The sequence below is a fragment of the Oenanthe melanoleuca genome, chromosome Z (assembly GCF_029582105.1).
Source record: "Oenanthe melanoleuca isolate GR-GAL-2019-014 chromosome Z, OMel1.0, whole genome shotgun sequence".
Lineage (NCBI taxonomy): Eukaryota > Metazoa > Chordata > Aves > Passeriformes > Muscicapidae > Oenanthe > Oenanthe melanoleuca.
The window spans coordinates 11,189,194-11,213,199 of NC_079362.1; the positions used below are offsets into that span (position 1 = coordinate 11,189,194).

The window sequence follows — 24,006 nt, forward strand, 5'->3', positions numbered from 1 at the left end:
TTCTACTATAACACTTAAACTCCTAGCTCACCCTATACAACTACATTACTACACTATAAAATTCTTTACAGTTTCTTACTTACTTAAGGCATATTCTTACTTACAACTATAGAAATGTAAGTCTATAATTTTTCTGCTTAATGTCTGTATAATTCTATTTCTACATCAATCCAGGCTTTTTCCAAGGCTGTAAATCAAACCCTTCAGTATGTGTGGAAGTTTCTGTTTCTGTTTCCCACACTGGGTATCCCAAAATGATATTGTATTCCTTATCTATCTCTGCCCAAAATTGTTACTGCCTCTTCAAGAACCCTGCAGCCAGAAATGAAACTACAGGGAAGCAGAGGGGCGTGCTGTTCCCTTTTAGAAGTCAGAGTCACCCAAACTGAGTTCTCCTGTTTGTCACCTTGACTCTACGCTCTCTTTGGTTTCTTGCCTCACTTGCTTCTTGCCTCTTAGCTCTACTGGCAACAGTAGGAACCCAAGAAGCTACATTTCATAATCAAAAACTGTTTCAGAGTGAATTTTGCAGCAGAAAGAGCCAGAGGGTATGATTTTCAGTGCCTGGGGACACTGATTTCTCCCCTGCAACACCCCCATGGGAACAGCAGCACTGACAGCTGTGAAATACAGGAGGAGGCAGCGAGACAGCAGAGTGTGAATTGCCCAAGCTGGCAGCTTGCTCTCCGCTGCCGACAGTAGAACATCATCCCTCCGTGAGTTCCAGCCCTGACAACAAGCATCGTTGGAACACACTGCAAAGAAGACTTTCTTCAACACGTCAAAAAGGACTTTGCACAGCTTCATTCTGATGGGACTCTGATGACAGAGAAAATATCTTTTGAAAAAGCATTGTAAATGTTCTGGAAATACCACTGCTTTGGACACCACTGATTTAGATCATCTAGGTACCTTAAACAAGTGCAGTACTTTGGAAGACAGAAGAAACCAAACTTCTTCCTTGCAATGTTGCAGAAAGGAGTTGGATGGAGGAATCTGTAATACCTACGGTCAGATACAGTTTTCCAGTCACAAATACTGACTAGCAAACCATCAATTATATTCTGGGCATTGATTTCGGTTTTAAAACAGTGCAGTTGTTACAGAAATTCAACCAGTAGCTGAGCCAGCATCTGGGTAATCTGCTGATGCAAAACTATTTAAAGCACCATCAGAAAAAAAGGTACAAAAGTATTAAAGTATATATTAAAAAGAGATCTTGAGAGTTGAAAGTGAGCAATATGAGAGTAGAATGTGAGGATTTGCACAAAGAGAATACTATGCAGAATAGTCCATGAACTGACATGATTTTTGGGAACACAGTAAACTCTGAAGAAAATGAGGCTGGACAAGACTGATGTGCCATTGGCACAACAAGGAAAGGAAATTGACAAGTACTGGCCAGGATCAGCACAATCAGCTTCATTGTTCACGACACAGAAATTCACAACTCAGCATACCATAAATTACACAATAGTAATAATAATTCTAATATAATAATAATTCTAATATAATATAATATAATATAATAATATTAATATTAATATTAATATTAATATTAATATTAATAATAATAATAATAATAATAATAATATCATCTTATTGTACCTTGGAACGGGAGTTTACAATACTTTCAGTAGTACACAGAAAAAGAGCATAAAGACCCTGTAGTCTAGTCATTCTCTGCATTTCTTTTAGTCCATACAATGGAGGTGTATGTCAAATGTCAGCATTACAAAAGAAAGTAGCAGGGGAAAAGTACTGGCAGTCTTTTACAGTCCTTCGTAGGTGAAATCTTAACATTTTATGCCATAGAGTCGTCCAATGCCTTTTAGAGAAGAATCTGTGAGAAAGATGGTCACTTATCCCTCCCTTGGGCTGCACACATACATGTCTAAAAACAATGTATCTCCACCACAAAGTTTTAGGAACGCTACACCTCAAGTCTCTTCAGAGGGCAGATGCCTTTCATCAGGAGGTGAGTTTACAGTCTCCCAAAGGAGTGTCTGGAACCCTGCTCAGACTCAAACCACTTATTTCCTGCTTGCCTCATCTGCCAAGTTCTAGGTACCTGCATTAATTCACAACATACAACCAGAAACAACAGGTGTAAGCCAATGGAAGCAGTATGTTTCTGCTCTACAATGAGTATTTTCATGATGAAACTTCTTTAAAAGTGTGTCCCTTGGACTAGTCACCCATTTCCTTAGAAGGCAACTTGCTTCTGATGCTGCTAAGCAAATAACAGGTCAAAAATTATGCCTTCTTCTGAAGCACCTTGTGGTAAAATCCTAGGGTTACCCTGGGAGTGTCCTCCTTTTATGGATCTCTGACATTCCAAATATCCCAAGTTAAAAAAGGTCTCCAAGGTAGTTTTTGTGAATCTCACGGTATTTCTGAAGGTATTAACCTCTTAGAGGATAAGATTCTTTCTAAAATGGCAAGTAGAATTGGCTCGTTATCACTGGATTAAGTAAAACGTGTAGTTACTTTCTTACTTGTTTTTCTGCGAAGCTCTGCTCTTCAGAGCAGCGAAAGGACTACATTATCAGACAACTGGCAATGAAATTTATAATCGGCTATTTAAATTGGAAGTTCTCTTCCCTTTCGGGGCAACGCTCCTTCATTTTTACTTTCCATCTCACAAGACGCCTGGATCCTGTAGGTCAAATTTAGGTCAAACAGGAAGAAATACCCGAGAAAACGGTATTTCGAAGGCAATCGGCACTCTCCACGGCTGGGCGCCGAGGCGCTCGGACACCCAGCGGCAAGCCGGCGCTCCGGCGCTCAGCCCCCGCCCGGGCTCCCGCGCCCGTGACGCCGCTGCGGCGAGAACGGCCCGGCGGCCGCGCCCCACAGCGGCAACGGGCGGAGCGCGGGGCGGCAGCACGCATGCACCGGCGGGCGGGCAGGGGGAGGAGCCGCGTCCGCCGGGCGGGCTGGGCTCCTCCCTCCTCCTCCTCTTCCTCCTCCTCCTACTCCTCCTCCTCCTCCTCGTCGCCGTCTTCTTCTTCCCCCTCCCCGCCCACCCGCCTCCAGCGCTTTCCCGCCGCCCGCCTTCCACGCACGGCGGGTTCCGCCTCGCGCCGCTGCCGACACGGCCGCCGCTGCCGCTGCGGGAACAAAGGAGCGAAGCGGCGGCGGCGCGGCCGCCAGCCCCGCAACTCGCGCTCTCCCCGCAGCCGCCCGGAGCAATCCGCGGCGCCTTCTCCGGCACCCGCCGCGGGGTTTGTGGCCCCCGCCGGGAACAGGTGGGTGAGGGGTGGCATCTGGGCTCGGCTCCGCGGGGCCTTCACCGCGGCGGGGTGTGCCGGGCCTCCTCTCGGGCGGCGGCGTTGCGTCCGGCCTTGGGCATGGCCTGTGCGGGGCAGCGCAGGCGGCGGGACAGTGAGGTTCCCGGGGCTGGCGGCGGTGGGGCCGACCGTGACTCAGGCGGTTGCGAGGAGCGGCCCGGCCGGACTCCTCCGCCTGCTGCCGGCAGCTCGCGGGTCTTTTGTGTCCGGGTGTCGGAGGAGGGAGGCGGAGGGGGTGGGCGACGTAGTTAGGACGCGCGGCGCTGCGGGCACTTGGCAGGAACCCCCCCTTTGTCTGAGTCAGCCGCCGGGCTGCACCCGGCTGGGGAGCGCCCTTTGCCGGTTCGGGTCCCCCGTACCGGCGCCGGGCTCTGCCTCGCCCGAGCGCGGCCGTGAGCGGCGAGCGACCCGCACGGCCCTTGTGCATCCTCCTTTTGTTTTGTTCCTGTGTTTCTCGTGTTTATTGTGATCCCTCTTCGAGAGGAGGGTGTTGAGGCAGTTCGGTATTTAGGTCGGTGAGCCCGTTGCTAACGCAGTGCCCACGTGTTGGGCCCCTCGTTTTTGTCGTTACGCCGCCAGTGCGGGATCGCCCGGCGGGACGGCGGCAGCCCGGCCATGGCCTCTGCGCCGAAGGGGTGACTGAGGTGCGCGGCCGGGGTCGCTAACGGGATTTGCCCTTCCCTTCCTCCGAGCTGGGCTGGTGGCGGGGCTGCTGGTGGAAGGAGACCCTTTTCACTTATCTTTTACCTTCCTCTCGAAGAGGAGCGGTTGGGTGTAACCCTACCCGCCCCGGGTTGCGGGGCGCATTTGTGGCGCGTTGGTTGCCCCGGGGCGCTGCTGGCGGGAGGTTGGCTGGCGATGCCGCATTTTCTGGGCTGCAGGTCAACACCCGCTCCCCTCTGGAAGGGAAGGGCAGTCGGATTTCGCCGGCGCCTCCTCCCGCCGGAGCCGGCGGCCTGCGGGAGATATAAATAGGGACTGACTTCAGCGGGCGGCGGGGGCGGCCGGGCGGCCCGGGCTCTGACAGGCGGAAGCGCAGGCGCTCGCCCGCCCATGTGACCGACCCGCCGGCGGCCGTGCCCCGGCGCGGAGCGCTCGGCCGGGCTGCGTGCGCCCTGGCGCTGCTCCCACGGTCGGGAGGCGCCTTGAAAGTGAGCCTGGGTGAAACCCCGGCCGCTCCGCGGGGCCTGGAAAGAGCACGGCTTGTTCAGCGTTGGGCGCAACGACTTGATCGTTCCGTTAGAGACATGCATTTCAGGTGGTGGGAGACTCTGCGGACCGAAGGAGCTGCTGAGTGCCTAGTTTGTAGTAGATTATTAGAGTTGGCACCTAAAGCAACATTTAATAGGTGGTGAAATTTGTTTTAGCGCACGAACTTGGAAATTAAGCAGGTCTGTTGGCAGTACGTTTAATAGCATGTTGATGTTACCTGGTTAGTAACAAGAGGGCAGAAGTAGTGTTTTTTTGCATTATATAGGCATAGGTCTACATCTTGTCAAAGATGACAAGATTTTTTTAAATTTTCTCTAGGTGGGCAAGGCTTTTTACTAGCTTCCTTGACTGGTGTGTTTGGCTGCAAAACTGTATCAGAATAAGTGTGAAGCCGTGTTGTAGCCAGAACGGACGCTATTTATACCTGGAAGGTGTTATAAAGCTATAAATAGTACAGCTATTTATATCTGGAAAATTAGGTCCTGTGACCACCAGCAGACACGATGAATTTTGCTGGTTTACTTTCTCCTGGTTTTGGTTTATTGTGATCCCAGTAGTTTAGTTTAGCTAAAGACACCTGTAAATTGCAGTTGTGGTTGCAGGGAAACAAGTTTACTATTTGTAGTGTGAGCTTAATTAGAAGCATTTTTCTTTACACTGTAACAAATTCACTTTTGGATTTTTGAGTTCTCCTAAGTGTCAACTGTCAAATATTTTTTTACTGTGACAGTTTCTGAATAGGAAAACAGCAATCCAAAGTTTATACTAAAATGTCTTCACATGCCATATGTACAGCTTCTACTAAATTTAAATTTTAGTGCAATATTATTACATGTCCCCAATTTGTAGCAAGTACCTGATTACTGTGTTCCAGTTTTATTGCCCTTGGGAAGCAAGGATTTGGCTGCTGTGCAGTTTTCTACTCACCTTGCTTTGCAGAGGTTAACAGGCAGTGAAGGTGAAAACCTTATTTCTAACGTGCTGTCTGTCACTGTCTGCTTCTGGGAGGCTTAGAAGTATTGACATAACTTGATTAGATAAGTTTTTTTCTTTTGTAAATGTGTAAGATATGTAATAGAACATACTCAACAGTTTGGAATTGTTAGTGTTATCACCCCCTTGGAAGAGTGTTGTGAGAGTAAGTATTGCTAATTGTGGAATTAGCCTCAAAATGATTTGAGATCAGCGCTGAAAAAGCAGGGCTTTTTGCTGGAGTCTCTTGGCTCTGGTGGAGTCCAGCAAAAATGTGCAAAGTTATCTGCCAGAACTATTTTGTGGCTTTGAACTTAGTCTTACTTATTCTGCATATGCTTATTAGTGCTCAGAAACAGGGAGATTATTTTTTGGCTGTCAAATTAAATTAACTTGCACATGCAGTTCAGTGCTCATCAAGTATATTATTTCTCAATATTAGTATGATGACACTTTTTCTTGTCTTAAAGGTTCATGCTCATGTTACTTAGCAATAAATTGTGGTCTTGAATGGTATATTAATGTTGAAATAACCTTTTTAAGAATGGTGATACCACTTGGTGGGGCAGGGTAAGCAGGCGTAATTATTTTCATTCTTAATACTTTTAACCCTGAAATTGATTTTAATGACAAGCTGGATCCTAATGCAGTTTTTGGTTTTATTTACAGCATCGAGATGACTCAGGAGACAAACCAGACCCCAGGGCCTATGCTGTGTACTACAGGATGTGGATTTTATGGAAATCCTAGGACAAATGGGATGTGTTCTGTTTGCTACAAAGAACATCTTCAACGACAGCAGAATAGTGGTAGAATCAGCCCCATGGGTAAGCGTGTGAGGAGTTGTTGGGGGTTTCTTTATTTCTTTTGTATTAAAGTATACAGAGGATTACAAGGAATACTGTAACATTTTTAGGAGAACTTCTGAAAGCTGAACTGAAAGAATGGATATACAAAGAGAATACTACTTTAAAGCACAGTAAAGATAAAAATAATTTCTATGTAATATGTTCTGGTTTGCTTGGCATTCAACCATAACTTGCTTTCCCACTTATGTTTGCATTTTTTATGCAATCTGCATTTTGATTATTAAGCAAAAAGTATCTTGAAATAAAAAGTAGTAAGCAGTAGCATTGAAAATTGTATGCAGGCAGTTCATAACTGTATAGGAGACTGATTAATGTGTTTTCTCCAATTTGTTCATAACTTGTCAAATTCTTGTTGCATAGGATCAACCAGTGGTTCAAACAGTCCTACCTCAGACTCTGCATCTGTACAGAGAGCAGACACTAGCTTAAACAACTGTGAAGGTGCTGCTGGCAGCACATCTGAAAAAACAAGGTAAAATTAAGGTTGTATTGTGACAGTTGAATGAGCTGTGTGTGTGTGCAGGAAGGCATGCAGCAGTCCTGCCCTATTGCAGCGACTGTGTGCAGAGGAAAAAGGACCTGACAGGTCTGACAGGGTTCTGTAAATCCGTGTAAATTGAAAAATCATTCAAATATTTGGTGTTGTAGTGCTGCAGTAAAAAGAATGTTCTTTGTTTATCCTCAGAACTAATTTGTTATAGGCTGTTACAGGCTTGCCTGTTTCCTTCTGGGGAAACTAGAGTAGAATAAAGGAGTGCGTTTTGAAGATAGTGGAAGCATAGGTCAGGAAAGTGTGACAGTGGTGACTGAACCAGTAGTTCATTACTGGGTCTGCACAGTTCAGGCTCTTACTATGAGTGTAAAACTGATGTAAATTATGTGTTTCACTGTGCTTAAACAGAAACGTGCCTGTTGCCGCTTTGCCTGTAACACAGCAAATGACAGAAATGAGTATTTCAAGAGAGGAAGAATTAACACCGAAAACAGAGACTGAGCCAGGTATGTTCTCAGAGTGACACTGGGCATAACCAGTGAATTAACACAGTGGAGAGTTTGTTTACTTTCTGAGTAGCCGTCTCCTCTTATGGTGGTGATCTTAAGAAATGCATTTAAGATGCTTTTGAGTACTGTCTCATCAGAATCAAGAAAAAGGAACTAGAGTTAAAATATGTTAATTTTTAGTAAAATAATTGACACTTATGAGGGTATTTTTAGATCCCTAACATTTGTTTTTAAGAGTTAGGCACTCTAAAATCGTATTAGGGCAAGGTGTTCAGTTTTGAAGTCAAACTGTTGGGATTCTATGTATCATCTAGGAGAACAATTCCAGCTGACTCATAGCAGTTAAAATGGCCTGTTGTATTTGGAGAGGGGTGCTTAATAAATTCCTTTCTACAGAGGAGTGAGGCTGTGGGGGAAGGGAGAATATGGGATTTGGAAACATCAACAGAGGTTGCTTAGGGTTCTTGAACTAATTGAGTAATCTGTAGATATAACTAATGCATTGTTTCAGGGATGTAGGGTAGTTGCAGCTTTAATTGCTGGGTGTGAATTGTCCATTTAACAGTTTATTCTCATGCTTGATAGTTGTAGCCATAAAACTTCAATGTATAAACTACTTCTTGGGGTGAGGTAGAGAGGCAGAGGCAGCTTTCTTAACTAGTGAACAACTGAATTCATACCAGTTTGTTCAAATGGATATCTTAACATGCTTGTTTTGTACTTTAACAAATCCAACTTTTTTATATAATTTACCAGCTCTGAAACAGTTTTAAAAAGTTCTGTGTAGTAGGAAGTCTGTTTATTCAAGCTGAAGATAAAAATCTATTTTTTCATTTTCATTGACAGGAAAATGGCATCAGATGCTACTCAGCACTGTATCAAAGTGATTTTTATCTAGTTATATCTTTGCCAACAGAGATTGGTCTGACACTTGATGTTTGAGTGCTCAGTATTTGTACAGAGGGTTTTACCATTTTCATAAGTCATGTTAAATCAAGGTTCTGTTGCACGAACTAAAGTACAGTTATACAATATATTGGGTTTTTTCATTATGTATGGACTAAAAGGGAAATTTTGCAATTACTAAATTTCTGTAGCTGGTGTCATCTAAAGAGACTTCCATTATGTGACTGAAAAGTGATTTTTGACTTTCAACAATATTCATTAACCCATTGTGCCATGTTATGAAATACTACTGGAATGTGTCAAGAAGGAAATAAGAATGCATAAAATGGTAGTAGTGCAGAAATAATAGGTGATTTTACTTTTCATAGAACAGTTGTCATTTTGTCAGCTGTAAAGTCTTTAGTTACTGTTGATACCTGTTTTTCAGGTACTGTGGGTCAGCTGTATGATAGGTTACATGTCTCTCTATTGATTAGAATGGGGGGAAAAGCCAAAGCAGCTCACAGATACTTAGGAAATGTAGTAAATGATCTCAGAGGGTGAAACCTGTAAAAGCTGTCATAGGTTTGTGTAGAGAAGCTTGGTAATACTACCAAAGAAATTAAATGCCTCTGGAAAAAACTTGAAGAACTGAGCTACCTCCTGAGAGAACTTACCTGTAAATTCATGAAGCAGCCTGAGCTGCTCTAATGCCCAAGTTCCCTTTTAAGTATTATTGTTTGGCACAGCTCTGTAAAATAACGTACTTATATACAATTCTTGGACATCTGAAATCTTAAATCACATTGTTGGCTATATTTAGTGGTGCATTACTCTGCATCTTGCAGGCAAGAGAAACTGGCCTAGACTTGTTATGAAAAAGATTCCTGGTGTGTTTGGGCTAGGCAGATTTTTTTATCTTCCTTTTTTCCGGTAGCATCCGTTACATGTTGATCCCTCAAGGACAAACTGGAACAATGGTAAATAATTCCTATCACCGAATAGCAGCAAAAGTTAATACTTTCTTTGAGGTGTGATTCACTAAGATAATGGGAGTTGTTAATGAAACACAGTGTAGCTGTAAGCACAGCTTGATTTTAGGGGCAGTTTCATATCTTCAAAAGTATGAAGTCACATTCTCTTCAGCCAGATGTTCATTAGCAAAATAAATTTTGTATGCTTCCCTTATGAATTAGAAACTTTAAAAGGAAGATTACATCTGGTAAACTATTTTTTTTTGGAGTCTTGTAGCATAAAATTATACTTTTTTTCTTTTGGAATTGAACCAAGTGACTGAAGGTAGAAAAGTTGAGAAAAAATTAAACTGAAGTTTGACAAGCTTGTTTCTCTTTTGTTGGGATTTTGGTGTTTTTCTTCTTTGCTCAGGTTGAGGTTGCAACTTAGATTTGGCTGGTGCTAAGACAAGTAATTGTACCTTAGCACCTGAAGAAAGGCGTGGTGGATGTAACTCAGTTGTAACTCCTGTGATTGTTTTCTTGTATCTTCTTGTGTTGGCTGAGTCTGACTGGATGCCAGGCACCCACCAAAGTCTCTCTATCGATCCCCTCCACAACGAGAGATCACTCACCAAATACCATCACAGCAAAACCAACTTGAATTAGAGATATGGAGTTTATCATTAACTAGATCAGAGCAGGATAATGAGAAACAAAAATAGACCTTAAAAACACCTTCCCTACATACCCTCCCCACCTACTCTGTTCCTCCTACCCCAGTGGTGCCAGGAGACAGGGAATTAAAGGGGCTTATGGTCAGTTCATCACCTCAGGCTGCTCAGGGTTGGGTCCCTCCCACTTAAGAGAGTTCTACATGAACTTCTCCAGCATGAGGCCATGTCACAAGCAGCAGCTTCCTGAGAGCTGCAACAGAAGTCCATTCCATGGGCAGTGGCACCCCTCAGACTGCCACAGCATGGGTCACTTTTCCATGGTGTGCAGTTCTTCAAGGTCAGGCTGCTCCAGCACAGGAGCAGGGCTCTTCTTCTCTCCCATGGGGTCACAGCCTCCCTTCAGGCATCCCCCTCACACATCTGATGTGATGCTCCTCCATGGGTTCTAGATGGATCTCTGCATCCCTGTGGATGGCTGGAGGGGCACAGCTGCCTCACCATGGTCTGCACCACAGGCTGCAGGGGAATATCAGCTCCATCACCTGGAGCACCTCCTGCCCCTTCCCCACTGACTTTGGTGTCTCTGCAGAGTTGTTCTTTTCATATGTTCTCACTCCACCTAGGCTGGCATAGCTGTTGTAGTTCCTGAGCAAAAATTTGTTAAAGCAAAATAAGTACTGCCCATATTTTCAGACTTAAATTGTATGTACAAGCATTTCATTGTCTTAGACTAAGCCCAGCTGGCAGCTAAGTACTATGCAGCCACTCAATTCTTGCTCCCCAGCAGTGAGGACAGTTAGGGGAATGAGGGGAATAAACCCTGTGGCTTAAGATAAAAAACCACTTAATTATTAAAACAAGATAAAATAAGCAATACTGATGATAATATTATTGTAATGAAAAGAGGAGAAAGAGGAATAAACTCCAGAAATTTCACAAGTGATGCATACTACATTTGGTCACCACCTGCTGACCTCTGCCCAGCTCATCCCGGAAGAGTGATTGACAGCTCCCAGTCAACAACCCCACATTTATGTATTGGGAAGGGTGTTCTGTTATGTGGAATATTCCTTTGGCTAGTTCATTCAGGTCAGCTGTCCCAGTGGTGCTCTGTCCTGGCTTTTTGTGAACCTGTTTGCAGAGCACATGATACTGAGAAGTCTTTGTTTTAAACTAAAAGCACTATTTAGCAACACTTAAAACATTAGTTTCATTGATATAATCAGCATTATTCTCATACTGAATTGAAAATACAGCACTGTACCAGCTATTGAGAGTAAAATTAATCCATCCCAGCTGAAACCAGGACAATTGTGCTAATATGCAGTATAAGGATTGTATTGTTTCTAGTACTTCTACTACTACTACTACTATTGTTTCTGCTACAGAGCTGCAGAATTGCATATAAAGTCTTTTGGATGACTTCTGGCTCTACCTGTTCTCTCTTTTGTTTTGTTTTTTTCTATTTCTTCAATTGTGGGAGTTGGTAGTTAGCTTCATCAAGTCACAGTCCTTAAATTTTCCTTGCTTTCAAGAATTTGTGCCACCTGAAGTTTAAGGTGTATAGATGTTATTTGGTGAATTATATTTTCATTAGAGAAGCTTCTAAAAACTATTCTGTAACTTCTGTATCCCTTCTGGTCACTTTTGATATGGAAAGTCTTAGAAAATAGTACCAATTTATTTTCAATATTTTCTTCAACTGAAACACTAGATTCATTCCTTTCCAGTGTGAAATCTATGTAATACTGGTAAGATACATGCTTTTTTTGAAGCAGCCATGCTGCTTGGTATAAGAAAAACTTCTGATAGCTTTGGACATTCTTTTCTTAAAGTGGTTTTTAATTTTGAATGACACTGATTTTTATTCTTCAAGAAGAATTTTATTCCCCAGTTTGTAGAACCTTTTTGCATGTAGATCGAGAATCTCTTGTGCTTTGTCATGTGGCTGACTGGTTCTGTCAGTGGCCTTGCTGCTCCTCCTGTAAAGATGCATCTTATCTTTAGGCTAAATTTGAAGGAAATTTTTCCCAAATTTGTGATGAAATGTCTGTATTTGTGTAGACTGTTTCAGGCACACACCTCCAGTACAGGATTATGATAGTCTTTATCTTTAATTTGCTAGGATAATAGACATCATTGGGCATGATGGTAATGCATCTTTATAGTGCCTACAAGCAATCATTTAAGACCAAAATAGTAATTAATAAAAGCCTGCCCAGTTCTGCAAACCAGTTGTTCCTAAAGTTTTTGGCATTGTAGTAGGAGAACTGATGTGGTAAAATTCGAGTGAAGTAATCTTTGCAGGTCTTTAGCCAGAGACAGGAATGGACATGACCAAGGTGATGGAGAGGGCTACACAGAACCATTTGAGTTGGAAAGAGATTAATAGATCATCTAGTTCCAGCCCCTCTGTTCCTGTGCATCACTATTCTTTGAGTAAAGAACTTCTTATATCTAATATCTAATACAATTATCTCTTGTAGTTCAAAAATGTTTCCCCAGTCTTATCACTGTCCGCCCATCTATAAATCTGTCTTTCTGTTTTATAAACCCTCTAAGCTTGGAAAGGCTCCAGTAAGGTATTCTAGAGCCTTGTCATCTCCATGCTGAACAACTCAATCTCCCTCAGGTTAACTTCATAGGAGAGGTGCTTCAGCCCCCTGATCATCTTTGTGGCCCTCTTCTGGTGTTAACCCAGCAGATTCACATCTTTCCAGTGCTGAGGACCCCAGAGCTGGATTCAGTGCTCCAGGTGGGATCTACAGTAGCAGAGTAGATGGACAGGTCTTGTGCCCATTTGTTGAGTTTGTCCGGTTTGCCTTGTCTGGCATCCCCTCCGTGCTGAGGGTGCACTTAATCCCACTGTCAGTGTAACTGATGAAGGTATTCAAGAGCAGGGGTCCCAAGACAGAGCCCTGAGGGACACATCCTGTCCATGATGCCAATTTAATGTCACGATCCGCTCAACCCGAGTGGGAGTCGTGATCGTTCGTTCAACCCCAGGGTGCGAAAGACAAAATGCAAGAGAGACAAGTTTTACTTAGCAGCAAGTAGCAACGCAGTTTATTGTGTGCCAACAATTCAGTTTTGCGATAGAAGAGAGGGAGAGAGAGAGAGAGGTAAAGGAAACGAAGTAAAAGGAGGGAGAGAGAGAGAAAGGATGGGGATATAGCTACCAACAGACGGGACCAGTCCTCAAGTTGTCCGACGATAGACGCATCTTTGAGACATTGAGGAGAAAGAAATGTCAGAGTCTTTAAGAAAGTCACTTTTTATTGTCATTTTCCAAAGCGAGTGGCCTCTGGCCAAAAGGTGGAAAGATGTATGGACTATTGTTGTGGTGATCAACAAACAGGTGCAGAAACAGGGTGCTGTAACTGCTTGAGAGCAGCGTACCATGGCAGCAGCAGGCACACCTACAAACAGTCCTTTGGCATGCATCCATCTTGGCCAGGCCAGAGCTCAGGTCCAGAGTGAGCAGTGGAGTCCTGGGGCCTCAGTCTCTGATGATGTCGTGGGGCAGGTCAGAGAAACTACGGACCAACCTTACAACCACTCATTACCAGTCTCCACCTGGACATAGAGCCACTGACCTCTCTGGCTGTATCCATCTAGTCAATTCCTTATCCACCACATAGTCTGTCCTTCAAATCCATATTTCTCCAATTTGGAGATGGGGATGAGAAAGTGCATGCATGCCAGTAAGAGCTCTTTCACAGTGGCGAGAAATTTTAGTGATGAGGAGTTTACTTCATCTGAATGCTGTTAGTGAGGAAGCAGGTCGACAGGTACCAGTAACCACTGTTTTCCAGCTTTTGGCTTTTTTCAGCTACCTGTTCTGTGCTGATGCATAAATCATTTAGAGCAGTTTGTTTAACACTGTGATTTCTGGCATGAATTTAATTTAATATCTTGAGGACTGGCATTGTACTTGCCCAGCTCGATTTGGCTTTTCATGTTAAAGGAAGCCTTTTGTGACAAGCAACTGTAAGAACAGTATTTTGATTTAGATGGGCTCCTGATGTCATGGCAGAACAACTACAGTTTTCAATACTTTTCATCTATAGGTTCATGAAAAAGGAGTTTTGATCTGAGCTTTCAGGGACAGGGTAGGCAGCTTTTTCTTTTGTCCTTGTCATTACTGAGAAGCACATTTATGAATGAACATTTAATATCATATAAGCCAATCAGACTAGTCTGCTGGCATAAAATAATAGGAGAATCCTTTATTCTTGGAAAGTAATAAATGGAACATTTTAGGGAGCTATGTTCCCTCATGTCTTGGTACCTTTTAGTGACCATTATTGCATGTTATATACTGCTTTTCCTCCTTGGGACATGTTTTAGTTGTGGGAGGAGGATCCTATTCAGCAGCCCTTTCAGGAAAGGTGCTGCTGCAGTTCCTTAGGATCACTTTCGTCACTACCCATTGTGGGCTGCCATTGTTGTAGTTTCTTGATGCAAAGATGGAAGTATACCTGTAGTAATTGGTAACATTTTCCCTAGATGAATTTGTTCTCAAAGGTTTTGTTTTGTGTAAGAGTGATCTACTAAGCTGTCTCTTGCCTTGATAATTGTTGGGAAGTTGCTGTTTTCATTTTTGCTTCCTTGTGGACATGTGTTAGGCAGTGATATAAATGGTTCTCTTCTCATTTTCTCTTAGTGTATGTTGTGTCTTTATGTCATTGTTGATTTGCCCCCCCACCACCATTTTCTTTTGCCTATGATTGAAACAGCAAACATGTTCCCAGCCTCAAACTTTTAAATTGGTTCTGAAATGGATGAAGCTTTCCCTTTGCTAACTGCGCACTAAATTGCAATGTATGTGTTTCTGGTTCCTCTTATTCATCTGCCTTGGTTTACAGTTAGCCTTTCATTTTGAAACAAGCTAGCAATATAACGAATCTTTTAAAAAAGGATTTGACTATGCTTTTGGGGAGGTGTTTAGTATTTTTATTTTTTTTAATGCCATAGCTGATGGCTTTTAGACAAGGTGCATAACCTCCAACAGCTACAGTGAGTTTTTGATACTGCTATCTGTTAAGCCAGTTTTTGGCCACAGGCTCTCTAGTAAACAGGTACTGAGCACTGATTTTCTTAGGATTTAAAGACAAGTTCAGAGTGTCGTATTTGTTAATCTAGAAATCTTCAACAAAACAAGTTGTTTTAAGGAAAGAAGCTACAAAATATCTGTGATGTGACCAAAAAAACAGGTTGTAAATTACCTTGGTTGTTCATTAGGACCGTTGCTATGATGCGGAAGTATAAGAAAATACTAGCAGTCATTTATTTTGCTGGGTGAATTTTTTTTGGTGATGAGAGCACTGAAGGTTCTCTGTTACTTCTGAAAGTTAGTTGCTTATAAATCTTGTTTAGGTTATGAAGTCTTTGCTTGGGGCCTTTCTTGTTATATGGTGAATTGTGAAGTTTTCTATGACAATGCAAACACAATTTAAAAAAACAAGTACTGTTCAAAATAATCTCATCTAACAAAGCATATTTGTGTGGAGTTGATTGCAAATATGTCCTAGAGGCTTATATGCTCCATTTATTATGAAATGCTTTTTGTAGTTAGTAGGCATTATAATAGATGCTATTAAACACTGGGAGTGCTTGGCAAACTTTTACCAAGAGCAGGTCTAACAGTTGTGTGCAAGTGCGTGTCTCAGCTTTCCTTAGTTGCAGCTTTGGATATGAAGAGGATATCAATTTAAAAAATTAAAATTATGGGGGAAAAACAGTTTTTCCAATAAAACTGTTATTTCTGAAGATGTCTAAAGATGCAACTGAGAAAGCATTCATTTTGACTGTACCTGCTTGAACACTGAAACTAAATAAATTACAAAAAATGCAGATCTGCACTTTGTTATTTAAATGAGGGCTCTTTTGAACTGTGTATTTTGTAGCTGTGTTCTGGATCTGTCACAGAATTAGCAGCTTCCTAGCTGCTGTCTTTGTGAACTGGTTTAGGTACCTGACTCCACTGCAGAAATGGCAAAACAACCTAGTACTATAGCAGGAACACATTACTGCATTTCATTTTTTTCTAGAATATGTTCCTGTTAGTTGTATTTCCTACATAGGTATCTGTGTTCAGCCACTTTAGCTGTGACAGTATTGTTACTCTTTTAAATTGTTACTTGATCATATGATTTATTCAAGTATAAAACGTGTACATGGAATTTGTCATGCTTTTCAAGCCCGTGTAGGTATAATTAATAAGTGCCGTGTATCTTCTAGCTGGTTGAAATGTGGGGGAAAATTTGAGCATTTGAAGTGGAGTCAGAAGGGATGACTAAAGTACCTAAAAATCCTTATTTCTGATTCACATTTTTAAAGTAGTCTATGTAGCACTTTAGGCAACAGATGTGTCAGGGTCTTAGTTGGTGAATTAATCCTTAATGTATGCATACAACTACTGGATGCCTAGTGAAGTCAAGAAAAGCAAATGTAACCCTCGTTTCCTTTGCGTACTTTAACAGTTGTTACTCAACCAAGTCCATCAGTTTCTCAGCCTGGTACTTCAGAGAGTGAAGAGAGAGCTGCTGAACTGCCGAAACCAAAGAAGAACAGATGTTTCATGTGCAGGAAGAAGGTTGGTCTTACAGGTATGAGAATACTGTCAATTTTAAACAAATCTGCATGATTAGTTACCTCTTGCTAGATTAAACTTGACAAAATGTGTGTTCTATGAAATTTATCAGTTTCTTTAAAATTCATACAACTTAGTAAATCCATTTATTTTTCTTGCTCTGTATGTCATAGTAGACAAACATATCCCCTTTGTAGTGATTGCACCCTTAATTAACACCTTAATTAAAAACTGAAATCTTAAATCTTCCTAAATCTTTTTCTGTGTGCAGGATTTGACTGCCGATGTGGAAACCTATTTTGTGGACTTCACCGTTACTCTGACAAGCATAACTGCCCATATGATTACAAAGCAGAAGCTGCAGCAAAAATCAGAAAAGAGAATCCAGTTGTGGTGGCTGAAAAAATTCAGAGAATATAAATTAATATGCTTGTGAAAAGACTGACTGACTTTTTGTGGGGCTTTTTTTTTCAATACATCCTAAGAAAACATGAAAAGAGCAGGTGCATGGTCATTTTCCTTTGTTTTCCAAAGTTTTACTTCTAGTCCTGTCTGTCTAAATGATACTTCAAATGTTTGGGTGTTTGCTACAGGCAGAATTGGATAGATACAGCCCTTGAAAATATATATGCCCTCCCCAGAATAGATGATGATCAGAAACCTGCACAGGAATACACATGCACAGAGGACAGACTCTAGTTCACATGTGCCAAACAGATGTATGCAATGTGCATGTGTGCAGCAGCTCTGCCTTTTGAGATGTGCATGAGGTATATGTTATATGCCTGTTTTGGAGAACGATACATCAAAACTGTTGGCAGTCTACTTCTATCATTTGAAATCTCATTCTACTTTTAGTTGCCACACTTCATGTTAGTTTTCCAGCAGAATGCTAGCTGTGTAGAGGGTCTAGTATCCCAGTAAGAGGAGTGTCTTTGCCATATTTAAGTCACTTAACAACTGAGAAAAATGGAGAAAATCAGATGAGAAGAAAATTATTTTGTAAAAGATTACATTAACTTTAGAATCTTGAAAAAAAGTTCCCAAAGGAAATGTCCCCTTAGGAGCTTATGAACTGGCCTGCAACAGTTGTCCGCTTTTCCTTGCATAGCTAAAAATGTTGTGTAGCAGAATATTGTAAGATTGGTCTTCAAAAAACAGTTACAAATGTTTCTAGAAATATCACAGCATCTCTATCAAGCAACAGAGGTCTAAATAAGTTGCTGAAAACTAGAGCAGTTTATTATTCATGTACTACTTATGTTCTGTGTGTTCCAAGTTCAGAATATTAGGAATTAATTTTTCTAGTTTTGAGTGTAACAGTAGCACCGTTCTGCATGGAAAACCATACCTAACATGGCTGCTGTAGACTTAAATGGTAGCTGGAACCACTCTCAGAGGGCTGCTTTATCATTTTTATTTGTAATTGGGTATAGGACTGTAGTGTTCTTGGGTGTATTGCATGGGCTGCATTATCTACGGCATTGTACAATAACAACTCTAGAAAAGGCAGTATTCTTCACTGATGCTTGTCTGGTAATATATATCACTTCTGTGTTATAATGGAAGGGGTTTTTGTGATGTATGAAACTTGTGTTTTTTATATAAACAAATACGGTTTAGACTAGTGTTGTGGTAATGCCTGTTCTCATCTGTAAATAGTTACATACGTACACAAGGCACTACTCCTGACCTGATTTTTATTGCCAGTGTTCAGTCTTTGTTTTTACTTCACTATTAAAGCATCAGGTTTTCGCTTCTAACTTTCTTTTGAGTTATTAGATATGCAGACATGTACAGATAGTTCATATTTATGTATTGCACATAAGCTACACAGCATCTATGCTATATTGTATTATGTAAATAATAAAAATAATGTACAGAAGGAGATACTTCCTCTTATGGTAGTTCATTGGTTTTAGTTCTTGCTGTAATGAGAATGCGACCTCGTAAAAGCTGAAGTGCAAAGTTTAATATAAGTTCTCACAGATGTTGTCTTATGCATAAGCTTGCCTCTGTCCTTATGTGGATAGCAGCTTTTTTGAGACAAATTGCATGAGCAACTGGAGTACAGGTTGATGACAAAAATGCCAGCAAACAACAGTGTGCTTTAAAGGGAGAAAAACAAAGTATTAGCAATGAACTTCTTACTTCTAGTGGATCCGTCGTGATAGAGCACTGACTATAAACTATTCTGTCCACATCTTCACCAGCAGACCACAGCAGGGTTACTGTCAGTGTCAGCAACCAACTGCAGGTGGTAAATATGCTGGGTTTATCTTTCTCAGTGAGACAGAAAAGGATACAGTGTGCAGCAGATGTTGCAGTGGAGGAAGACATCTTCAATACTGGATGATCCATAAAAATTGCTTATATCAGAAATGGATGATGTGTATTCCACCAGTCAGCTGATAGTCAATGTGATAAGTTAATACTCCAGCCACTCTGTGTACTCCAGTAAGGGAACACAGGCATGCTCTGGGACTTCGTCATGGAACTGCTTGAAAGCACCAAAATTACAGTATTTTGACCTTTTGTATTAAAGCAACGTCAGCAACTCCAGCATAAAGGTGTTGGCTTTTTTATTTTTTTTTAATTTGATTTTTTTTACCTGAGAAATCACTGTAGCTGGATGTTTAAGCACCTGGCTGGTTTTGATGCTTTCTTGGCTAGAGTGGTTTAGGACTGGTACCAGTACTGACATTTTTAGTTAATCATTATGGTGGTCTCAATCTCCATCTGTTTTTTTTCTGTGCAAAGGTTGTACTTGCAAACACTTGTTGAAATATTTGATCTTGTCACATCTGTATAGGAAAGCATGGAACGAAAAATCGCTCTTTCCTGTGAAATTATGAACTGTATTGTGTTAGTTACACTTAAGTGGGGTTATGAGCCTGTCCTCAAGTCTGCAGTGTGGAGAGATTTGTTCTTTTAATAGTGCCTATAGTGTGTATAATCACTTCTGAGCTGTGATTCTGTTGAGGCTCACTAAACGAAGGAAGGGAAGATTGTTTGAAAAGAGCAGGTATTGACAAAATATGTGGATAGGGACACTATTTAGACTTAGGTGCAAGCACTGGAGCATCTTCCAAGAAAAACAATTTCTTCACATATCCTCACTTAACATTTGCCTGTTATACTCGTGCATAAACACAGTGCTCTGGGAAGAGTCTCACCCTGTTGTAAGCAATATTACTAGATGATGGTGACTTCTTTGGTTAGGAAACAAAAAGGACCAGATAAACACATGAGTAAATGAAAACACCTAGGTCATGATTTCATAATCTTCCATCTCAGGAATTCTTGCCTAGCCCTAAGTGTTATGGCTGTGCAGTATTCCACAGGATTTTGGGCAAAGTTACTGACAGCTATTACTGTTAAACCAGAGATTTGGAATGTTAGGGTGGCCTTCCTGTAGTGGTTCCTGTGCTGATGAGCTGCCAGATGCTGTGGTTGGTTGTTGTGATGCAGAAGGATGCCATGGGGTCAAGAACCCCTGACTATCTTTGTGGTACTTTAATCCTTGAAACCATGCTATTGATCATTGGTTACTCTCCTTTGGAAGGTTAATTTTCACAAGTGTAAGAGCAAGTCTTAGATGCCTGTATTTGTCATGGCTCCTAATCACTGAAAGAGTACTTAAGGATTTGACCAAGGTCTGATGTCCCTGATGATGTCATTTTTCCCCGTGTTCCTAAGCTGCTCTGCAGTATCATCTCATGTATCTCCTTGAAGTAAGAAATGTACAGGAGATAAGGAATAGGTTTGTATCAGATAATCCAGATATGTTAAGTAACTATGACTCAGTCACAAATGGAACTTGGCTCTCTATACAGATGTATGATTTTTCTGCTTGTTTCATTAGTTTGTCAGCCAGAAATAAGAACACATTTTCTCAAAAATAACATATTAATGGCTCCTTTGATCTTTTTCTGTAATTAAACACCCAGGATGTTTGATGGACTGTTTTCTGATTTAGGAGATACAAAGAGCTTTGGCAGTACATCTGGAAGTACCTGGATAGCGTTGGCGTTGACATACAACAAACCTGAATAGTTAGAAAACTTCATCTGGGAAAATGAATGAAATATAGTGCAAGAACAAAGGTGTGTCTGTGAGTGCAGTGAGAGTTATCATCACAGAGAGTTTTAAATGCCATTTTGAAAACCTGAATTGTCACTTAATCTACTGTTAACACTTGGCAGAAAGTGCTTCAGCCTTTAAGTTGTATGTTTTAGAAGTAATTTAGTGATGGCCAAAGAAGCAGCATTGAAGTTTGGGGGTTATTTTCACCAGAGGAAATACAGAGGCCGTTTCTAATTGAAAGGGCACATCAGCCTAATAAAGCAGAACCAAAGATTGGATCAGTCCATGGTATGAAGAATTGAATTCTGTAGGATGCAAATTAGCAGAATATCAGCAGTCTGAGTTGATGTAAACTAAATGAAAATAGGGGTAAAGATAGGAGTACTGAAATAAATGCAAGCATCAATACCTACAATAGCAATGAAAAACACTGGCTTGACTTTTATTTAAAAAAAAAAAAAAGTTGATAATTGAAATTACTAGTGTCACAGCTTTGGGAAGAAGCTGTCTTGTACTTTTGTACTAGATAGTAAGATGCAGATGACAAATTCTTTTTTTAACGCCTATTTGATTTCAGTGTGTATTTCTGGTGTAAGCTCATGGCTGGCATTGTAGCAGTGTCAGAAAATGGGCTTCTCAGGTGAGTGTTGTTTTGGCTCAAACTGCCTAAGTGAAATATCTGTGCCTTCATTAAACCCCCTTGTGGTACTCTGTTTTTTCTTTCTGTATCTACAGCCAGTTTACTAGCATTTATTTCCAAGCAGCAGTAAGCCTGCTTATCACAATCTGAGGTTTATTCACTATGGAGAGAAAACAAAAAATAAATGGGATACTTATACCTACTCTTGCACCTAAGTGCAAGCAATGCACTTAGCATTGCTAAACAATGCAGGGTAGACTGGGAGTTGGACTTTGATAATCCTTGTGAGTCCCTTCCAACTCAGAATATTCTCTGATTCTTTAATTATTGTGTGATGAGTCCTAGTCTAAGGCAGGTTAGGTCTCATTTAACTGACTCTAGATATCTGAGATGGTTGCAGGGTAGAGTGCCTCTTTCTTTGTAGGCATTTTACAGGTTACTTACGATCTGTGTCTAGAGAAGGCTTCCAGAGCCCTCCTCCTCCTTTCAAGTACCCATTGTGATGCCTGTAAATACTAAATTACTACCATTGCTCTGCTATGCTGTTTTTGATCCATGCACAGGTGACATTTCTCAATTATCTTACTGTGACTGTGGATCAAGTTCTTTGTTTTGTTTGATTTTTAATGGTCACGCACGTTCGGGATTTTTAAAAAAATGTCAAGGGTGTTTGTGTTTGCCACTTACCAGTGTAGCATGTTTTTCTCTTCTGATAGACCAGAGCCATATTTGCTAAATTAACCACCAAGACTGGCATGCTTAATGAAAAATGTTGAAATCCAAGGAAGGAGTTAGAGTCACTGACTGCATAGTAGCCAAATGTGCTTGCCTAATTGGACTCAAGATGCCTTACCTGCCCACTGAATCACTAGCTAAGCTGCTGTACAATGTGGTTGTGTCTGAACTGATTTTACCTTCCTCCATATCCAGCCATCTTCACCATGGTTTGGTAGGAGCAGGGAAAAATCAATACTTTTTAAATGCTTTGGTGATTTTACCAGGAGTTTATTTTGATAGGGCAGTGAGCAGTATTGATGAGAAATTGCTTTTAGCCTTTTCCTACTCCATGTGTTTCTAGGTGCTTCCTATTGATCCTAGATGCTACAACAATTAATTAATATATATATATATATATATATATATATACACACGCATACATACATATATATATTTACACAGATACATACATATATATACATTTTATATATTTATATTTATATATATATATATATATATATATACACACTGAAGCCATCATTCAGTATGAGGCCCTGCTCACTCCAAAACTTTTCTGTCAGCTTCATGTTTCTACTGCAGTCATATCTCTCAGTCCCTTTATCCAGTGTCATTAAATGTTAACTGGGCCTATTTAGAGATGTTTATTTGGACTTCACTTTATTGGTTTACTTTCAGATTTCTCTGATAGCAGTCTTGACTGGTAGTTAATGTATTTTGTTGTCTGAAAGCTTTTTCGTGGTTATGTTTGTTACCTTGTTGACATAATCTTATGAGAGGTGTTAGGAGCAGAAAGCATTTGCCAAGCTATTGCATGGCAAGCATGTAGATGAAAAAATGCTACCTACAGCTCTGACCTTTCACTATTGGAGACCTACAATGCCTGTGTCTAATATGTTTGCCTATTTAATATATTTTCAAATATAGCAAAAGAGAATGAAGTCCAATTGTGAATCTTCACACGGTGAGATCCAAGGAAATCAATTTAATTCACTATTCCTCATTCTTGTTCATCTACTCTTTGCCGTAGCGCACATATATATGTTGATTAAAACCCACCCAACCTGTGTCATTTTTTGGATTAGAGTTTTCCTTGAGTGGAAAACATTTTTAGTTTTGATTGAATTTTCTTTAGTGGATCAGTGAGAAGTTGGATGCATGATGACTATACCCTGAGTTCCCAAGAAAGCCTGTGAAACAGTTTGTACACAGGATTATTTGACTTTGATAATGCTTCTGGGAGACCAGGTCAGATTGGGTTTAAACAGGATTAGGCTAAAGTAGATTTTCCTCAGTTGTATTTTAAGTAGCATGGGATTTATGAGGGGAAAGTAGATTTATGACCCTGGAAAAATCTTGATCCCTTTCAGTCTGCTTTCAGTCTTCAGAGTGAGACTGAGCTGATTCCTTTGATTGCTGGATTCATATGATGGATAATACCCACACTGATTTGTGTATTTCTGTTAGAATTCCTGACTGACTTTGTATAACCAAAGTGTTGGATGCTTTGTTGTCAATTCAGTCACCACAGGAGCTCGTGGGAAGTTCACTGACTACTGGATGTAGTGTGAGGATGATGCACGGCAGGCAGGAGAGGTGGGACCACTACACACAGATTTGCACACACTGCTGAGGAATCTCTGTGCTGAAACAGTCTGGCTGGTAGCTTCAAGCATAGCAGTGATGCAAAGATTAGCATTTGCCATTGTGACTTCAGGGTTTGCTAGCTGTGTGTGACCCCGTCACCTGCAGGTTGAGGAAACAGCTTTACATTTAAGGGGATACTTTTGCTGAAACTAGTTAGTAATTACATGTCTGAACCTGGAAGGGCAAAAATCCAACAAAAATCCGACAGTAGTATCAGTTCACTGGCTTCTGAGCAGCATTTTCTAAGCTAGAGTTTGGAAATTGTGCTATGTTAGGAAATGGCCTTGAGGTTCAAGTTAATTCACTGCACATTTCACCTAAACAAGGTGGTTGTGTTTGTCATCTGCTGAAGGTGAATCACAGTTCAGCACAGTCATTTCTTAGCCCTGGTCAGCCTTCAGTAAACAGAGGCATGTAACACTCATCAAATAGCTGCTGTA

General features: G+C 41.1%; 1 protein-coding gene across 1 annotated transcript; it reads left to right on the forward strand.

The window, feature by feature from the left end:
- Positions 1 to 2,861: 2,861 nt before the first annotated feature.
- ZFAND5 (zinc finger AN1-type containing 5) lies at positions 2,862 to 18,348 on the forward strand. Its single transcript, XM_056513258.1, has 6 exons — positions 2,862 to 3,251; positions 6,147 to 6,304; positions 6,707 to 6,818; positions 7,248 to 7,345; positions 16,349 to 16,474; positions 16,730 to 18,348. Exons 1-6 carry the CDS (start codon positions 2,893 to 2,895, stop codon positions 16,876 to 16,878), a joined length of 1,002 nt encoding a protein of 333 aa, XP_056369233.1. The 5' UTR covers positions 2,862 to 2,892; the 3' UTR covers positions 16,879 to 18,348.
- The last annotated feature ends 5,658 nt before the right edge of the window (positions 18,349 to 24,006 follow it).

What these genes read in the sequence shown, in the direction of transcription:
- ZFAND5 (XM_056513258.1), top strand. Translation starts at nt 2,893, where the DNA reads ATGCACCGGCGGGCGGGCAGGGGGAGGAGCCGCGTCCGCCGGGCGGGC. An exon ending in TGGTAGAATCAGCCCCATGG is followed by an intron (nt 6,305 to 6,706) that starts GTAAGCGTGTGA and finishes CTTGTTGCATAG; the next exon opens with GATCAACCAGTGGTTCAAAC. An exon ending in GAAGAAGGTTGGTCTTACAG is followed by an intron (nt 16,475 to 16,729) that starts GTATGAGAATAC and finishes TTCTGTGTGCAG; the next exon opens with GATTTGACTGCCGATGTGGA.